We start from the raw sequence: 20,410 nt of genomic DNA, 5'->3' as shown, positions 1-20,410 counted from the left end.
GTTGTCCTTAGCAACCAATCCTGCTCTAAAAGCAAAACGAAAGCTTGAACCTCGTGGTTGCTATGGACAACTGTCTCACATCCTGTCACTAGTTTTCATAGACGACGCTCCTGCTTTTCGCATGTCAGTATCATCCCGCCCTGATAGGAACCGGAGAAATCATACACGAAGGACTGCACGGACACGTCACTACACTATGCCGTGCACAGGCCCGTGCTCGCTGCTCCAGCACTTCCGCTTCCGGTGTGTACACCGTCTCCGCTGCAGTCACTAGATGTATACAGGGCAATAACTGAGCTATGGCGGAGCCGTCATCCCGCCACCTGGTGCTGAAGAACAGGAAAGCGACTCTAGAGCGAGTGGAGAAGTTTATCTCCGAGCTGTACTTCACCGACTGCAACCTGCGGGGGAGGTGAGGCGAGCTGCCACCACTGCTTGCTGTCAGTGTAGGTTTCAGAGGGAATGTGTATCACATTGTCTCGTGTTGTCAGTGGGGTCCATCACCCGCTAGAATGTCCTCTTCATCCTGTAATGTCCCATCAACTTCCCTCAGAAAAGTAGATGCCAGAGGAAGTTCTAGGGGCACAGCTCTCTCTACAGCAATGTTGCCCCTTTTATTCTAGAGATGGGGAGGGGGCACTGTATCAGCAATGTAAGGAGGGGAAGAGCCATTGAAAGTAAAGCTCCAGTATTTAACCCCTTTTGGCATGTCAGAATATAGCATGAGGGGCCCACGGTGCTGCGCCTTGTTTTTTTTTTATGGGTTCAAAGATTTCCCGCTATTCCTTCTGTTACCTATGAGTTCTACGGCGTCACATAAGCCTGGCGGAGGCACGTCCAAAGATGAGTAAGAGCCACCAGATCCTCCGATGTGGGGCAGATCCTCCGATGTGGGGCGGAGCGAATACATGGGAATCAGCGGTCCTAAATTGTAGCCAAATAGTGATATCTTCTTGTGGTGATATTTTGGTGTCTATAAACATCTGTCCCCAGATTTTAGCCTTCCGTACGGCTGACACCGCTAGTTAGCGATAGGGTAATGCAGTAAAGACATCCAAGTGCTGAAGATCTTAGTCCTGGTATCAGGGTGAAAACATTTTTTCTGCCACGCGCCATCTCCGTTGAACGCGTTTGGACTTTCCATGGCCCTTTATGAAGCGATTATTTTGCACGGCTAGGTATCTCTTTAGAACGTGTGGTGGGATCCCCCGGGTGTAAATGTATGTGGTACAATGACGTCACTATATTCAGCTTTATTATCGTGTATATATTTGTTATTGTATTATTACTAATTATTAATTTTGACTTCTTTATGATGCGTTTCTTTCTTGCGCTATATGTCTGGACCCGGAGGTAGCTAGAAGATAAGTCCCCTAGTTACCCATCTTTTACGCATTCAATATTTATAATGAATTGGCTATTCTATATTTTGACATAGATTTTTTGGGAATATTTGCCCATGGTTGATGGGTTGGTACCAATAACTAATGTGTTTTTATGATGTCCTAATAGAAAGTTATATATTTAACTACACAGATTATTTAATGTGCCCATATCTTTTTCCACCCATGCATATTAGATATAGAATATATTTTTGCCCCGTGTTAAGTGTCTATTCTAAAGTGTAAAATATACATTATTTTTATTATGAGTTATTAATAGCACATTCCTCACTTGCTCATATATATATATATATATATATATATATATATAATCTCGTCTATGTGGACTCTTGTACCGCAAGCCCAATTTAAGGCTTGCCAGGTTGGCATTGCTCCATGGGCACATTTATGTGACACAAGCGGAGCAGTATCTGTACTCTTACACCAGTATGAACACTGGCAGATGTGATACCTATGTGTATGCTAGAAAATGTTTACATATTGTCACTCTTCAGTGTACATAGTATTTATGTAACTTCATTCCATGTTCCTTTGACTTGTCTATTTTACAGATTGTACGGGTCGACGTGTCCTGTGGATTCTCTCTCCTACTTTCTAACAGAGAAGAGGATTTCATATGACGATGCCGTGAAGAATGACTTTCAGACGGCTCATGTTGGACAAACTTTTGGCCCTACGTAAGTACAATGGAATCGTGCATAAAGTTTATTGGGATTTATTATAAGGGCATGGCCAGACGTGGCGTATTTCTTCTGCAACTGTCCGCATCAATGCCGCACATAATCTGCGTTGCAGATTCTGTTGCGGATCTGCCTAAAATGTGCAGTAAATTGATGCGGACTGGCCGCTGCGTATTGAGGTGAAAGTACTTCCCTTCTCTCTATCAGTGCAAGATAGAGAGAAGGGACAGCACTTTCCCTAGTGAAAGTAAAAGAAATTCATACTTACCGGCCGTTGTCTTGGTGACGCGTCCCTCTTTCGGCATCCAGCCCGACCTCCCTGGATGACGTGGCAGTCCATGTGACCGCTTCAGCCTGTGATTGGCTGCAGCCGTCACTTAGACTGAAACATCATCCTGGGAAGCCGGACTGGAGACAGAAGCAGGGAGTTCTCGGTAAGTATGAACTTCTATTTTTTTACACCTTGATCTATATTGTGATCGGAAGTCACTGTCCAGGGTGCTGAAACAGTTACTGTCGATCGCTTAACTCTTTCAGCACCCTGGACAGTGACTATCTCCTGACGTCGCCTAGCAACGCTCCCGTAATTACGGGTGCACACACGTAGTCACCCCTAATTACGGGAGCCCCATAGATTTCTATGGGCCTGCCCGTGCCCTGATAACGGCCCGTGATTACAGGCGTTCAGTCTGGCTATAGACCTAGAAATACATAGGTCCAGCCAGAATGAAGAAAGATCATGTTCTTAAAACCAATACACAACGCAACACACATAACATCTGCGGATTTCATTGCGGAATTTTGAATCTCCATTGAAGTCAATGGAGAAATTCCGCAATGAGTCCGCAACAAGTCCGCTACATGTCCGCAACAGCCAGTGTATGCTGCGGACACCAAATTCCGCACCGCAGCCTATGGTCCGCAGCGGAGTTTTCCGCAACATGTGCACGAACCTAACTAAAAAGCAGTGGAGAGCAATGGAGAATATGTCCGCTGCGGATTACCGCAACGGACTGTCCGCAGCGGAATTCCAGAGCAATTCCGCCACGTCTGGCCATGCCCTTATACTATGTTTAATGAAAGATCTGTAATCCCCATGTACATATGTTCTTGATGGTTCCATATATATTTATATACATTGCGTTTAAAAAAATATTTACGCCCTTTGGACTTTTGTGATTTATTATGTATCAACTTTGAATCAGAGAAAATTTAAAACAGCTTTTTGGGCACTGATCAATGAAAAAACTGTTTATTGTCTGAGAAAAAACATAATCTACAAAGTGATCTATGTTCATTACATTATAATAAAACCCAATATTAATATATACATAATATTAAACATATGAACACTGTGTCATGTCTGTGGCTATCTTCACATCGATTAAAAATATTATTTCCAATCGTATTGTGGGGGGGTGGGGGTTATGTAAAAAAGTTGGTGCGGACATGCTTTTAGACAATGGCACCCAAGATACATACAGGATTTGAAACTCTTAAGCTCTGTTCACATATGCGTTCTCAGTCAAAGCAAACTGATTGCAGAGATTCCAACATGGCAAGGTTGTGTTTTTTTTGTTTTTTTAACCCCATAGTGTGTTATGAATGTCATATATATTAAACATATAAAAGCAGCACTCCGTAGAGCTGACGCTCTAAGGCCCCATGCACATGACCGTAAAAACGCCCGTAATCACGGACCCATGGACTTCTATTGGCCACGGGTACCTCCCCGTATGCTTACGGGATGGTGCCCGTGCCGTTGAAAAATATAGAACACGTCCTATTTCAAGCCGTAATAACGGCACGGGCAGGCCCATAGAAGTCTATGGGGCTCCCGTAATTACGAGTGACTACGTGTGTGCACCAGTAATTACGGGAGCGTTGCTAGTCGACGTCAGGGGATAGTCACTGTCCAGGGTGCTGAGAGAGTTAAATGATCGGCAGTAACTCTTTCAGCACCCTGGACAGTGGCTACCGATCACAATATAGATCGACATGTAAAAAAAATAGTTCATACTTACCCAGAACTCCCTGCTTCTTCCTCCAGTCCGGCCTCCCGGGATGACGTTTCAGCCCATGTCACCGCTGCAGCCAATCACAGGCCAATCACTGGCTGCAGCGGTCACATGTTGACTGCCGCGTCATCCAGGGAGGTACGGCTGGATGTCGAAAGAGGGACGCGTCACCAAGACGACGGCCGGGTAAGTATGAATTTCTTTTACTTTTACCTCGGAAAGGGCTGTCCCTTCTCTCTATCCTGCACTGATAGAGAAGGGGCTGCCGATTAGTGCAATGCAATTTTGCAGTGAAAACGTGCCCGTAAATACGGGTCGAATACGTGTGACCAAGGACGCAGATAGTTATTTGACAAGTTCCACGTTTAGGCCTAATTCACACGAGCGTGTTCGGTCCGTGATATACGGACTGCATGTCGGCACCATTTCCTGGACCGAACACAGTTCTGGGAGCCGGGCTCCTAGCATCCTAGTTATGTATGACGCTGTGAGTCACTGCATCCCTGCGGGACTACTATCCCATACTGAAAACATGTTTCAGTACGGGACAGTACTCCCGCAGGGAGGCAGGGACACCTAGCATCATACATAACTAGGATGCTAGGAGCCCGGCTCCCAGAACTGTGTTCGGTCCAGGAAATGGTGCCGACATGCAGTCCGTATATCACGGACCGAACACGCTCGTGTGAATTAGGCCTAAACGTGGAACTTGTCAAATGACTATCTGCGTCCTGAGGGTGCAGATGCAGTTGAAACCGGGACATCGCCTGGAATCGGGAATTCCGCTGAATCCAGGATGGTTGGGAGGAATGCAAAAAGTATCTGTTCAGCCAATCGGCATCAGTTCTTTTGTAATGTAGGTTTTGAAAGTTAGGGTATGTTCACACGATGAGAGGCTTTTACAGCTGAAATGACAGACTGTTTTCAGGAGAAAACAGCTGCCTCGTTTCAGCCGTAATTCCTCCTCCTCGCATTTTGCGACGCTTCTCTGACAGCCGTAAATTTTGAGCTGTGCTTCATTGACTTCAATGAAGAACGGCTCAAATTACGTCTGAAAGAAGTGTCCTGCACTTCTTTTGACGGGGCTGTATTTTTACGCGTCGTCGTTTGACAGCTGTCAAACGACGACGCGTAAATGACAGGTCGTCTGCACAGTACGTCGGCAAACCCATTCAAATGAATGGGCAGATGTTTGCCGACGTATTGCAGCCCTATTTTCAGACGTAAAACGAGGCATAATACGCCTCGTTTACGTCTGAAAATAGGTCGTGTGAACCCAGCCTCAGAGGCTGCCACCTCCGAAAACCCCCCTGAACTGCAATAATCCGTATATAACTTTTAAAGACGCTTATTTTAAGTCTGTAATTAAAAAATTTCTATTCGCTTGCATTCTCCCGCCGTAAGACCGCGAGCATGCCTTATGCTGATGCATAGCGATGACTCCTAAGTTCTGCGATTATAATGGAGAGAACTCCTAGGACTCCTCATCTGTATGCAGCGCACAGCCCATTTGCGTTCATATAGCGGGGAATGCAAGAAGGATTTGTAATCGGCATCTTTTAAGCTATTAACTGATTTTTGGAGGTGACAGAGACCCTTTAAGGTCAGGGCTACGTGGTGACTTTGGCCACGACACAGGTCGCACGGCCAGTGATGGTTGTGTCGCGCTGTCTGCCTCATAAAGAAAGTAGTCACGTTTTGAGTTGCAGGTAACTGCTACTGTCATGTCCTGGTAACCTGCGGGTTGCAACTTGGCCACACATTTTTATCATTGTGATGCAGCCAGCACGACGCTGTAATCGCATCTTTAGCCGTGCGACCAGTTTCACGGCCAAAGTTGCCATGTAGCTCTAGCCTAAAGCAAAAATCTAATTGGCTTGTGTTGGTTTTATTCTTGACCACTTTTATCTACTTATAAATATATTAGAGAATTGCTTGAATAAAAAAGGGCGATAAACCCTCCAGAGCTAGGGTAAGTTCACACATAGCATAAATTCTGCGGATGTATCAGTAGAGTGGGTGAGATTTGAACAAATCTCATCCACACTCTGCATAAATCATAAGCGGAAATAAACTCTCCGAAATTGACCATTGATTATTAGTGTAATTGCTGCTTTTTCGTGGCGGCCTTTCCTTAGGGCCTGTTCACATCACCGTTGCCCTTCTGTTGAGGGGTTCCGTCGGAGGTTTCCATCGGGTTAACCCCTCAACGGAAAGGCAAACGGAAACCTAAGCTTCCTTTTCCCTCACTCCATCATATCAATGCTGACGGAAACCTAGCTAATGGTTTCCGTCGATCACCGTTGTGACAGGGTTTCATTGTTCTTGACAGAAGCAATAGCGCAGTCGGAAAAGCAGCAATTCCTCTGCAAAAATCGTGACTCAGAAAAAAATAAATCTTACCCAGAATTCTGTGCTTCTTTGTCCAGGCCGGCCTCCTGGGATGACGTTTGATCCCATGTGACCGCTGCAGCCAATCACCACAGGCTGCAACAATCACATGGAATGAAACGTCACCCCAGGAGGCCGGTCTGCAAGACGTCAGAGTGTAAGTTTGGGTGTGTTTTTTTTGTCTCTCCTATTTTTCGCAGTGGACATTGCGCCCAAAAAACTGCACCACAATTTGGTGTTTTTTTAGCCAGAATTTCCTGCGGCCGCCAGGGCAGATGCGCTGTGTACTGTTACGCAGCGTATCCGCTCTGTGTGAACATACCCTTACCTTGTTAATCCTTTAGCAGAATGGATAGTTACCAGAATGATGACACTGTATTAGGGATTTTAGAAGTAAATTGTATAAATCATTGTACTAGTTTTTATAAAATTTGGAATCCATTTTAAAGTTAAAAAAAATGTTTTACCTGTGACTATTAATTTGTTTTATTTTCTTTAAGATGGTGGACATGCTGGTTTAAAGTGCAGCTTCTTATCCCTAAAGAATGGTTGGGACAGGAGGTTCACCTCAGATGGGAAAGTGATGGCGAGGGATTGGTGTGGAAGGATGGCATGCCCGTCCAGGTGGGAAATGGTTCTAGAATTGTAACCAGGCGTGTCCTCTGCATAGAAATGACTAATTGCATTCAGTATTAATAGATCCGGATATGATGTAATAGTAAGAATAGGGACTTGGGGTCCTCGTTCTCAGTAAAGGTTGGGGTCTCCTCTATCACACTTTTTATGACTTCTCTGTTGGACATTTACAAAATATTGTGCACATTAACCCCTTCCCGCCGGATCACGTATATAAACGTCATTAAAATCGGTGGCTTACCGCATTTTCACGTAAATATACGTCATGGAGATGAAGCTGGCTCAGGAGCTGAGCCAGCGACATCACCACCGGGTGACAGCTGTATGTTACAGCTGGCACCCTAAGGTATCGGCCAGGACCGGAGCTAGCATCCGATCCGACCGATTAACCCCTCACATGCTGCGTTCAATAGAGATCGCAGCATGTGAGGAGTTTATAGCCACCGGCACCCCAGCAACGTGATCGCTGGGTTGCCGGTGGCTGCAAAGGCGATCGGAGGGCTAATGCTTACCTCCCGATCAGCCTGTAACGGAATCCTCCTATGCCCCGTCGTCGGCGGGGCCCAGGAGGCTTCCGGTAACATCGGCAAGATGGCGCCGGCTCAGCTTCCGGCTCAGAAGCTGAGCCGGCGTCATCAGCAGTGGGTGTCCGCTGTATGTTACAGCGGACACCCCGATCTATCGCCAGGAACCGGAGCTAGCTCCGATTCCTGGCATTAACCCCTTCGATGCAGCGATCCATTGTGATCGCTGCATCCTAGAGGTTTGTAGAAAATCGGCAGCCTTGCCATGCGATGGCAAGGCTGGCGACTGCTACCATGGCAACAGGAGCCCTAACAATGGACTCCTGTCTGCCATTACGTAAGCTGATTAGGCCCGCCCAGAGGCGGAGCCTGATCGGCTTGCTGTCAGTGAACAACTGACAGTTCCAATACATTGCACTACATAGGTAGTGCAATGTATTAGAACATCAAACAAATAGTTGGACATTCAAGTCCCCTAGTGGGACTAAAGAAAAGTGTAAAAAAATGTGTAAAAAAAGTAAAAATAAAAGTTGGAAAACATACAATAAAAGTTTCAAATAATAACACAAAACACAATCGCCCTTTTTCCCTTATCAAGTCATTTATTATTGAAAAAAATAATAAAGCCATACATATTTGGTATCGCAGCGACCGTAACGACCTGAACTATAAAAATATTATGTTATTTATCCAGCGCAGTGAACGCCGTAAAAAAAAACCTCAAAAACACTGCCATAATTACTGTTTTTTTGGTCACTGTCTTCCAAAAATTGAAATAAAAAGTGATCAAAAAGTCGCATGTATCCAAAAATGGTACCTATAAAATCTATACCTCGTCTCGCAAAAAAAACAAGCCCTCACACAGCTCCATCGATGAAAAAATGTAAAAGTTATGGCTCTCACAACTTGGCGACAGAAAAAATACATTCTCTTTCCAAAAGTAATTTTATTGTGCAAAAAGTTATAAAAAAAGTTCTATAAATTTGGTATCGCCGGAATCGTACTGACCAGCAGAATAAAGGTAACATGTAGTTTATAACGTACGGTGAACGGTGTATATAAAAAAAAAAGTGGCACAAGCTGGGCATGACATTTGACACTGAATTGGCATATCTAGGGAAACATTTTAATTTGTACCTTCCGCAGCGCAATCATTTATGGAAAAGACACGTGGGGTGAAAATGCTCACTACACCTCTTAATAAATGCCTTGAGGGGTGCAGTTTCCAAAATGGGGTCACTTCTCAGGGGTTTCTTTTATTATTTCACATCAAAGCCTCTGCAATTGTGAACCAATACTTTATAAGTCGCCAAATTAGGCCTCAATTTTACATGGTACTCTTTCACTCCTGAGCCCTGTCGAATGTCCAGGCAAAAGATTAGGGCCACATGTAGGGTGATTCTAAAACAGGGAAACACCGCATAATAATTGAGAGCTGTCTTGTTATGGTGGCACAAGCCGGGCACCACATATTGGCGTATCTAAGGAAAAATTCCCATTTTCATTCTCCCACATCGTGTGCACACGAATTTCTGCAAAACACCTGTGGGGTTAACATGCTCACTACACCCCTAGGTGAATACCTTGAGGGTGTGGTTTCCAAAATGGGGTCACTTCTGGGGGGGATCCACTGTTTTGGTCCCACAGGGACTTTGCAAATGCAACATAGCGACCAGAAACCAAATGCAGCAAAATCTGTACACCAAAAGCAAATGGCGCTCCTTCCCTTCTGAGCCCTGCCGTGTGCCCAAACAGCATTTTACGACCACGTGTGGGGTATTGCCGTACTCCAGAGAAGTTGCTTTACAAGCGTTGGGGTTCTTTTTTTCCTTTATTTGTTGAGAAAATTAAAAATTTGGAGCTAAAGCTACGTCTTATTGAAGAAAAAGGATTTTTTTTATTTTCACTGCCCAGTTCTAATAAAATCTATGAAACACCTGTGGGGGCAAAATGCTCACTACACCCCTAGATGGATTCCTCAAGGGGTGTAGTTTTCTCAATGGAGTCACTTTTTTGGCGTTTTCACTGTTTTGGTACCTCAGGGGCTTTGCAAATGTGACATGGCCTCCGCAAACCATTCCTGCTAAATTTGAGCTCCAAAAGCCAAATGGCGCTCTTTCCCTTCTAAGCTCCGCCGTGTGTCCAAACATCCGTTTATAACCACATGTGGGGTATTGTTTTACTCGGGAGAAATTGCTTTACAAATGTTGTGGTGCTTTTTCTCCTTTAGTCCTCGTGGAAATTAGAAAAAATTAGCTAAACCTACATAATCTTTGAAAGAATGACGATTTTTATTTTCACGGCCTACTTCCAATAATTTCTGCAAAAAACCTGCGGGGTCAAAATGCTCACTATACCCCTAGATAATTTCCTCAAGGGGTGTAGTTTCCAAAATGGGGTCACTTTTGGTGGATTTCCACTGTTTTGGCACCGAAAGAGCCCTTGAAACCTGACATGGAGCCTAAAATATTTTCTAATAAAAAGGAGGCCCAAAATCCACTGGGTGCTCCTTTGCTTCTGAGGCCGGTGCTTCAGTCCATTACCGCACTAGGGCCACATGTGGGATATTTCTAAAAACTGCAGAATCTGGGCAATAAATATTGAGTTGCGTTTCTCTGGTAAAAACTTCTGTGTTACAAAAAAAATAGAATAAAAATGAATTTCTGCAAAAAAAAAATGAAATTTGAAAATTTCACCTCTACGTTGCTTTAATTCCTGTGAAACGTTTAAAGGGTTAAGAAACTTTCTAATTGCTGTTTTGAATACTTTGAGGGGTGAAGATTTTAAAATGGGGTGACTTTTTGGCGGTTTCTAATATATAAGGCCCTAAAAGCCGCTTCACAACTGAACTGGCCCCTGTAAAAATAGCCTTTTGAAATTTTCTTGAAAATGTGAGAAATTGCTGCTAAAGTTCTAAGCCTTGTAACGTCCTAGAAAAATAAAAGGATGTTCAAAAAACGATGCCAATCTAAAGTAGACATATGGGGGATGTTAATTAGCAACAATTTTGTGTGGTATAACTGCCTGTCTTACAAGCAGATACATTTACATTTAGAAAAATGCAAATTTTTGCAATTTTTCACCAAATTTTGGTGTTTTTCACTGGTAAATATTGAATTTATCGACCACATTTTTCCACTATCATAAAGTCCAATGTGTCACGAGAAAACAATCTCAGAATCACTTTGATAGGTAAAAGCGTTTCGGAGTTATTACCACATAAAGTGAAATATGTCAGATTTGAAAAAATGGGTCTGGTCCTGAAGGCCAAAATGAGCTTGGTCCTGAAGGGGTTAAGAAACATTATCTCGTGTTTGAAATGACGGCGACTGTCTAGTCTGTCGTTCTTATGCTCCGTTTTTTTCATATAAAAACACGCGATTCGCATTGTTGAACTGGCTCATTACTTGAGAAAACCCAACTACACCCATTTCTGTTCTAGAAGAGAAAGATCTGTCTGTTGGTGTCCCAGAAAATGGAGTTCTGGGTTCATAAATGTGGCCAGTTAGGGTTAGCACACATACACCATGTTATTTAGTGTGACGTATCTATACGTGTGCGCAGCGGTTTATAGCTCTCGTATCCTACAACACTTCATCTTAGTGGAGATGAAGAATAATGGAAAACCATAAGCTCTGACGTATTTTATCTGATTGTAGAGCTTTCCGTTCTATTTTGTATAATATGTGAATGAAAACATTCTATTTATATTCGTTTTAGTAAGCGGATATTCCAAGGCTATTTTACTTAATAATATTGTATCGCTTTGTATTCAGGGTTTAACCAAGGAGGGTGAGAAGTCCTGCTTTATTTTATCCCGCCACATGAAAGCAGAGGATCCACAAAGGTAGGATATATTTAACGAAGGCGGCTACGGGTGACGTGTCTTTTAAATGTGACGTCATATCTAGAAGTCATGTGACCACCACATATTGGCCATAGCACGGTACATGTGCAGCGCTACTCATTAGACGTGTGGCACATGACCATTAGACTTGACATCACATTGAATGATGTTGTCGGCTGCCGCACTGTATTTCATTTTATATTGGTAAATCCCTTCTTTTTATGAAATCTGCACATTTCCTGGAACACCTGTAAATTGAAGTCCATGAGTAATTCTCTTTTGTCAAGTTGCTAAAATGTTACTGTGGTTCGTGTTAAGTGAAATAACTTCTTCTTCAGATTTGTTTTTGGTGTTTTCAGCAGAACCCTGTACATCGAGATGGCTTGTAATGGTCTTTTTGGGGCTGGTGAAGGAGGTTTGATTGCTCCCGTTGATCCCAAAAAAACATTTACGCTACAAAGAGCTGAGCTTGCTGTTTTCAACCGTGACGTACAGGAGCTCCTTCTGGACTTTGAGATTTTGTATGATATGGCCAGGGTAAGAAGCTCTTAAATCACACATCGATGTAGATCTCAGTCATACTTTGATTCTTAACGTTTATTGTTCCATTGAGGAACACTGCCCATGTTTCAAAAGTAGCTTTGTGTGGATGGTCATGACCTTCCATTATTCTCAACCAACATGCCCCCATGCCAAGCATCTACGAGCTGGCTTAAATCAGTTTGCCATTCCCACTGTAAAAGTGAGATTCTGTTCACACTGGCATTCGGGTCGGTTTTGTCAGATTTCTGTAGCATTTTGACTGCCAGAATAGCGCAGTTAAAAAAAAGAAAAAATCTGGTGGACCAATTATAAGTCATTACACAAAGCACCCGTCAAAACGGTCATGGCTCTGGTAATAGAAGCCATGACACTAGTGTGCGGGTTCTGACAGCTCATTGCTGCTGTATTGCTTTGTATTATAATGTTTTCTTAATATAATTATTGCATCACATTTTGCAACATTTAATACTTTTTTTTTTTTTTATTACTTTTTCCAGTCGCTTGGTGAAGATAACCAAAGAAGCTTCCAGGCTCTGTATGTGGCCAACCAAATGATAAATTTGTGTGATGTCAGCGACCCTGGCACCTTTGCCTCTGTCTGCAAGTTGTCGTCTGAATTCTTCAACCAAAAAAATGGTGACAGCCAGCACACTATCCATGCAATGGGGCACTGCCATATTGATTCAGGTAATTCTTGTTAATGTATTCCTCATTTAAGTTGCTGTTTTTTTTTATTAGGCAAACATTCAGTAAGTAGTGAAGGACCGTGATTCAATTACAAAATATTATACATTGGGTTACACTTGGATATGTTTGATTTAAACTTCCTTTATACTGTTGAGGACAATTTGCTGTGATGGGTTACTTATGAATTGGAACCGCTGAAAAAATGAAGTCGAAGACCAGCTGGATTTAGATATGGCTGTTTTAGAATTGAGTTCAGCTCATGGTTCGCATGTAATTTTCTGTGGAACTAACTTGAAAATTTGCACTCAAATTCGTGGATTTGGCTTTGGATTGCACCTTTTACAATGTAAATAATCCTGTACAGCACTTACACACCGAAAGTCTGCAACGAGTACGCCATAGGTGAAGGCAGACAGTAATAACTCCTAGGAGTAGCTTCTCCTCTTCAGACCAACACCATGTACTGAACACAAATATAACCAGGTCTCTGATATATTCTTTAGCTTTGTATGACACGCTCAGGGGATAAAAAATACATCTATATATCTATTTTTTTTTAAAATTTTCAAGATTTTTCGCTAGAACTGCATAATTTAATTTCTTTTGTGTCATGGAAAGCACTTACCCATTTAATAGTGTCGATACAGAAGCTTCAGTCAAGAAGCCAACAAGAGTGACATTCTCTGCGTAGCGGAAGGTTTTATGTTATGTGGTTAACTTTGGATAATCATTAATTCCCTTCGAAGTGATCTTACCTTTGCCTTCCCCTAGTGGTAGAACAGGCAGACGTGAGCTGTATATATAACTAGGTATACAGCATAACCTGGATTTTCACCTTTTTCAGCTTGGTTGTGGCCATATGAAGAAACCATCAGAAAATGTGCCCGCAGTTGGGTTACAGCTGTACAACTGATGACCAAAAATCCTGATTTTACCTTTACATGCTCTCAGGTACACCTTGCGCCAGACTATTGATAATACAGAATTGTCTAGTCACCAAGTTATGAATATTTGTTAATACCAATAGCAAAGGAAAGGAGTATTCTCATCTTATAATGTGTATGACCTATCGCTTGAATATGTCATAACATTCTAAACCGTGGGAGACTGACCTTTTAGAGAATCCCAACGATCACAAGATTGAAGGGACTGAGGGCCATTCAACAGACTTGGGCTGTTTGGTTCCCTGCACAGCTAGCTGGTGGCCGGGAGCACCGCTGTGCAAGGAAATACTGTGAAGGAGCAGCGGCACTTAATAATAATAATCTTTATTTATATAGCGCCAACATATTATGCAGCACTTTACAATTTAGAGGGAACATAAACAGACAATATCAGACATTACATAGTGACAAAGCTAATTTACAATTCAAACCTGAGGAGTGAGGACCCTGCTCGCAAGAGCTTACAATCTATGAGGAAATAAGGGAGACACGAAGTGTAACAGTGTTTGTTCTGTACAATAGTCTGGCCATTTTTATACACATGGGGTGGTAACATAAAGCTGTATGAGCCGTTCACCAGCCAGTATCCGTGTATGACGGACATGAAGAGAAGGAGTGTTACGAAATCTTATTCTGATGACTAATCTAAATGGAGGGCCATGAAAAGGAGTCAGATTAGGGAATGTTATAGGCCTGTCTAAATAGATGTGTTTTCAGGGCACATTTAAAACTGTGGATATTGGGAATTAACTGGCGCTGCGACTTCTTAATTCTGAGGATCGCAGGTGGTTGGGGTAGTCGGACCCTCCCGATCAGTAAGTGATGGCATATCTTGGCATTATTCCAACACTTATGATCATGGGAATACCCCTTTAAGAGTATAATAATAACCAGCACTACTAATCAGGGCCGGCCTTAGGTTGGATGGCGCCCTGTGCGGGACTCTATTGCCGCCCCCTACACAATCCAAAAATTAACCACATATACAGACACGCACATACTGGAACGTATACACTGTACATACATAAAGACAGATATTTAGACATACAGGCAAATATACATACACACATTCTGGAATATATACATACAGGTAAATATATAGACGTACAAACACCTATATACACACACACCGGCAGCTAAATACACAGACCGGAACATATACAAATACATAAAAGGCACATATGTACAAGGACAAAGACACATTCACAAACAGACCCATATATACCCACACAGGCACATATGTACACAGCACAGATAATGTAGTAGATGTTACCTGCAGTCCTATGTAACACCACAGATAACACAGAGATAACTCGGAGTACAGATAATGTCATAGATGATAACTATACCCACAGACACATATAAACACACACACACAGACATCTATATATGAGGGGCGGCGGGCTATATAGTGGTCAGCGGGCTATATAGGGGTCAGTGGGCTATATAGGGGCCAGCACAGATATCTTCGTTTTATCTGTTCTACTTTAATATTGAACACACACTTTTACAAAGAGACATAAACACATGCAGACACACTGTAACATATACACATACAAACACCGAGACACATACAGTATACACACACATACTGTACACACAGACACACATACTGTATATATACACACACACACACACACACACACACACACACACACACACACACACACACACACACACACACACTGTATACACACATATACACACAGAGACACATAGAAACTTACCAGGATCACAGGTTTGTTGCAGGACGGGCTCTGGGCAGAGATTCCTCTTCTCTTGCTCCTCGTCTCTTGTTTACTCCGTGTGTGTAACTAAGAGCAGAGCATAGAGTTGAGGCAGAGCCCAGTGGTGCCCCCTACGTGCTGGGAGGGGGCAGCGCCCTGTGCACTCGCACAGGTCGCACACCCCTAATGCCGGCCCTGCTGCTAATGACACTATTTATTTTGTCACTGCAATAAAAAGGTAATTCTAACCTTTAACCTGTACACATGTCACTGAGCTTGCAGAGTTTTTTACATTTGGTTTACGCTGTGTTTATTAGATATTTTGACAGTAAAACTTGGAGTGAGATTGGAGTTTTTGAAATTTCTAATAAAAAAAAGAGTGGCAATCGTAAAACCTTTATTATGCTGAGCTATTGTTTCCGGTATTCTCGGCCGTATCTGCGACCGAGGCCCCTAATGAAGCCTGCAGATGTGAACGACGCTTAAGAATTCACTTGTTTAAACAGAGCTATAACTTTCAATGGTGCCATCAAAGGCCCTATGTTTAGTGTGGCCCTACGTTTATCTCCTGACGTATATGCCAAACGTGTCAATAGGTCTCAATTAGAGTGACGGAGGTCAAAAGAATGTCCATTTGGCCTCCGTTGGGCTGGTATACGTCAGTACACTTTTTTTTTTTTTGAGAATGGAATAGCGTACTAGACTACGCTTTTCCATCATGAGGGATCCTGCAAAAAAAACAAATACTGCATGGTATATATATAATTTTTTTAACATGCGAGTCTTTGGGTTACTTATTCCTCTGTATGGCATACGTCACAGGTGTACATTTAACGTATACGTCGTGGGCTTTTCAATAGCCTTTCATAACAAATACATCAAACCGATACTATTTGTCTATGGGAGATGTATGCGTTGAATGGGTGCCTAACAGCCATAGACTGTGATGGTATAAGTTTAACATATGCCATTAAAATCTATGGTGACGGATGCCATTGTTAAGGCATCCATCATAAACTATGTTTAACGCATATGTCTGGAACTTTTCCCGCGTATACATTTAAATGTAGGGAAAAACGTGATGTGCATACAGCCTAAACGTTTTATAAGAATCTCGGTGCCTTTGATCCCTATTTGTGCATATGTTATAGTTCTAAGAGTAGCGCACCAAGTGAGCACAGAACCAAGCACACGGGGCGCAGGGGATCCATACTGCTTTCCACTGTTGAGTAAATACACAAATTTCACAATTCTCTGACATTTCAACCAGTTAATAAAGGGGTTTTCTCGTTACATAAATTGATGGCATGTCCATTTAGTCAACGTTTGACCAAAGGGGAATCTATTCCCTTAGATTCATTGTTCTCTGCATTACGAGGACCTGTCTGTTATAATATATGAGAGATACAGGAAACACTGCAGAGTGTTGTTGCTTCGGGCTGTTCGCACGGCTCGGAGATTTCTTTTATTGGAAATCTGACACCGCATTGTTAGCACTCGGACAATGGTTTAAATGCTTGTTTGCTAAAGGTGGCCATGTATATACCGTAGATAGCTGTCAGACCAACGCTTGTTCGATCGACCGGTATTCCTCCCGGACCCCCATTCACATGCACACAAAGCGTGCATGTGTACACAATGTGGAGGGGGAATAAGACACACCGGACACCTCTGACAGCAGCTTATCTCAAGAGAACGTTGGAATAAATGCAGTAATGATTCAAAAAATGTTTTACCTCTATCTAATATCAAATATTTTGAGATGATAAACTGTTCAGTGTGGGAAATCCCGGGATACCTGAAAGGGGGCTTTTATGGCCCTGTAGCACAAGTACATGTGTTGAGCTGTGTTTATAGCCACGTTTAGCTATAAATAAAAATGCATGCGGCTAATCCATTAATGTTCATCTTTACAGGCCCAGCAACTGGATTGGGTAAAAACGTGGTATCCTGGATTATATTCACAGATTAAAGAGTTTGTGAAACTTGGCCAATTCATACCCGTTGGTGGTACATGGGTGGAAATGGTAAGGCCATGCATTATGTGCTGATTCTCTGTACCCTGAAGTTATGACAAAACCACACGTGATTTTATAGTATCTGATGCTGACTATACATATATATTGATCAGCAGATCGTGACAATTTTTGTGGAATCTGCTGACTATCTTCCTTTACCCGAAAGCCTTATTCATATGAGTATGTCCGATTCGTGCCCGCAAAAAAAGGGCAGTTTTTCATGCACATGACTGTCCGTGTTGCGTCAGTGTGGTTTGTGTGTGTCAGCCGTATTTCTAGTCTGTGTTTCTCCTCTTTGAGCAATTCTTGGTCTTACTGTTTCTTTTTTTTCTCTGTATTTCTTGATGCGGAAAAAACGCACCGCACACGGATGTCGTCCGTCTGCTGTCCGTTCTTTTCCGCGCACCTATAGACTTCAATGCGCAAGTCTGATCCGCACAAACTGACCAAAATGGGGCATGTAGTAAGTTTCACGCAATGGATGCTCGCTCTATGAAAAAACACGTATGTGTGAATAGCCCCATTGAACTGCATTGGTCAGTGTGCGGTCAGGAATGTGAATGGACAATATGCGGATGTGACATACGTTCATGTGAATAAGGTCTGTGAAGTAACATGTATGTTTGACCAAGTGGAGTTTAGGGTAATAATATTATCTATTCACTGAAGATGGCTGTCAGCTGAACAATCATTTGGCCGCGGTTATCTAATGTATATGGCAAAATTAATCAGGGAGATAAAATCGCTAGCAGTCTGAACTTTTTTAGTATCACTGAATATGTCAAACCTAAAATATAGCTTTTAATAATATTCTACTAAAATATTTGACCAGAGTTAAATCCATATAGGAAAAATACAATGACACAAAGCAATAAGGCCATCGATGTGTCTCACGCAAATATTAGCATGTTCTGTACCGCCTGTATTTCAACCGGCAGAAACATGCAAAGAACCATCCCCGCTTTATAAACCCAATATCGAGGATATCGACACATAAAGCAGAACATTTACCACATCCAAATTGACATATACAAAATTTGATAATCAATGAAAAAACACATACATTGCCTTTAGCAACCAATTGGCGTAGGAATGTACAGGGTGGTGGAGGGGGAAGGGTGTGGACCCTATTCAACCCTGAGATAGCTCTGAAACATTTAATCCTACAATCCGGGTCTATTAATAATTTATACAAGAATGTTGCTCCGCACTTGCCTAACAAGCAACTAGCCGTAAACGCTACATCAGATCAGTCTGGACTTTTGCTGTATAAGCGATTGATCCTGGAACTGAGATCATCAAGAGTAAACAAATGCATTTTTTTTTTTAGCCCTTTCTTTTATGGAAAAATATATTCATTACAAACTGTAGCATAAATTAGTTATTTATAGAATCAATTATTATATTTTTACATGAAATGCTTGAAGAGTCTGGTGAACTAAAGGATAGAAATTCGGGATAAGAGCCTAACAGGCAGCCTGTCAGTAGGTTTGGAGCCACTAAACCACCATCACGCAGCTGGGGTTTAGTGTTTTGAACCTGCCCACATTATAAACGCTGTTCCAGGAATAGCTAGTAAAGTAACTTAGAAATTGACCACGATGAGCCTGGGAGTGGCGTCGGGTGCAAGATTTCACATTGTGCAAGGTTTATTTCCTCGACTTGCTCCCGATGCCACTGGACTTCTCAACTAGACTCCTCTCTATAACTTGTAATTCACTTTACTAACTATCCCCGAAACGTCCATTTTTTTATGTGGGCAGGTTTGGAGTACTAAACCTGAGCTGCATCTTCTAGCTTTCGCCAAACTGAGACTCGTCCATTGGACAACTATCCGTTACTCCACAGAACATGTTTCTACTTCTCCAGAGTCCAGTGGCGGCGTGCTTTACACCAGTCCATCCAACACTTGGCGCTGTGCTTGGTGATGTAAGGTTTGCACGCAGCTACTTACCCATGGAAACCCATGCCATGAAACCGTTTTTTGTGCGGATCTTAATGCCAGAGGAGGTTTGGAACTATGCAGTTATTGAGTCAGCAGAGTGTTGGTGACTTTTCACTCGGCGACGCTTCTCTTAAACTATACGTGGTCTCACACTTCGTGGCTGAGTTGCTGTGGTTGCTAAAAGCTTCCACTTTGCAATAATACCACAACTCACAGTTGTAATTGGAGGGAAGAAATTTCACAAACTGACTTGTTACAATGGTGACATCCTATTACAGTACCACTCTGGAATTAAGTGAGATCTTTAGAACGACCCATTCATTCACAAGTGTTTGTAAAGACAGACTGCATGGCTAGGTGTTGGAAAAGTGGCCTTTTGGCATATATTTTTATTCTGAATAGCGAAAGTGTAGTCGACTATGCTTTTCAATACAAGGCGATCCCGCAATAAATGTAAACAATGGCAGACCAATGGAACTGTATAACGCATATAGCTGCGTAAGCCTGGGCCATACCTTCAGCGACATTCTTCAAACATAAGCCACAAACCTAGCCCAATACTTGTTCCTTCCTTCTTTTCAAATTTAGTTTATTTTCTGGTCTCCAAATTTTTACATGGTGATATTTTTTTTGTATTTGTGCTCACTAAGTAGCACCTTGAGGTATTTTTTTTTTCCCTTTTACTGTATTTGGAGGAAACACTAAAATGTATTCTTCTTTAAGGATGGAAACCTTCCCAGTGGCGAATCCATGGTGCGCCAGTTCCTGCACGGTCAGCTCTTCTTTCAAGAAGAATTTGGCAGCATGTGTTCTGAGGTAAATATAACAGAAAATGACCATGAATTTAAAGAGGCTGTCACCACATTATAAGTGCCCTATCTCCTATATAAGGAGATCAGCGCTATAATATAGGTGACAGCAGTGCTTTTTATTTAGAAAAACAATCTATTTTTACCACTTTATGAACGATTTTTAGCTTTATGCTAATTAGCTTCTTAATGCCCAAGTGGGCGTGTTTTTACCTTCGAGCAAGTGAGCGTTGTACAG

The 20,410-nt window shown here is 42.4% G+C and overlaps 1 protein-coding gene across 3 annotated transcripts in view; it reads left to right on the top strand.

The window, feature by feature from the left end:
* The first annotated feature begins 78 nt into the window (after window positions 1-78).
* MAN2C1 (mannosidase alpha class 2C member 1) overlaps window positions 79-20,410 on the top strand; it is a 51,197-nt gene continuing 30,865 nt past the window's right edge. Inside the window, exons 1-9 of one of the 3 annotated variants that reach the window (XM_075857865.1) lie at window positions 79-412; window positions 1,955-2,080; window positions 6,993-7,116; window positions 11,429-11,499; window positions 11,862-12,036; window positions 12,540-12,729; window positions 13,574-13,680; window positions 17,317-17,427; window positions 20,087-20,179. In XM_075857865.1, the coding sequence (XP_075713980.1) occupies window positions 300-412; window positions 1,955-2,080; window positions 6,993-7,116; window positions 11,429-11,499; window positions 11,862-12,036; window positions 12,540-12,729; window positions 13,574-13,680; window positions 17,317-17,427; window positions 20,087-20,179 (1,110 nt within the window). In that variant the 5' untranslated portion in view covers window positions 79-299. Of the gene's footprint in view, window positions 413-1,954; window positions 2,081-6,992; window positions 7,117-11,428; window positions 11,500-11,837; window positions 12,037-12,539; window positions 12,730-13,573; window positions 13,681-17,316; window positions 17,428-20,086; window positions 20,180-20,410 lie in introns of all 3 variants that reach the window. The other 2 variants (XM_075857864.1, XM_075857863.1) reach the window with 2 other exon arrangements.

Source organism: Rhinoderma darwinii, chromosome 3 (genome assembly GCF_050947455.1).
Source record: "Rhinoderma darwinii isolate aRhiDar2 chromosome 3, aRhiDar2.hap1, whole genome shotgun sequence".
Taxonomy (NCBI): Eukaryota; Metazoa; Chordata; class Amphibia; order Anura; family Rhinodermatidae; genus Rhinoderma; species Rhinoderma darwinii.
This window is presented reverse-complemented; position numbering and strand designations above follow the sequence as displayed.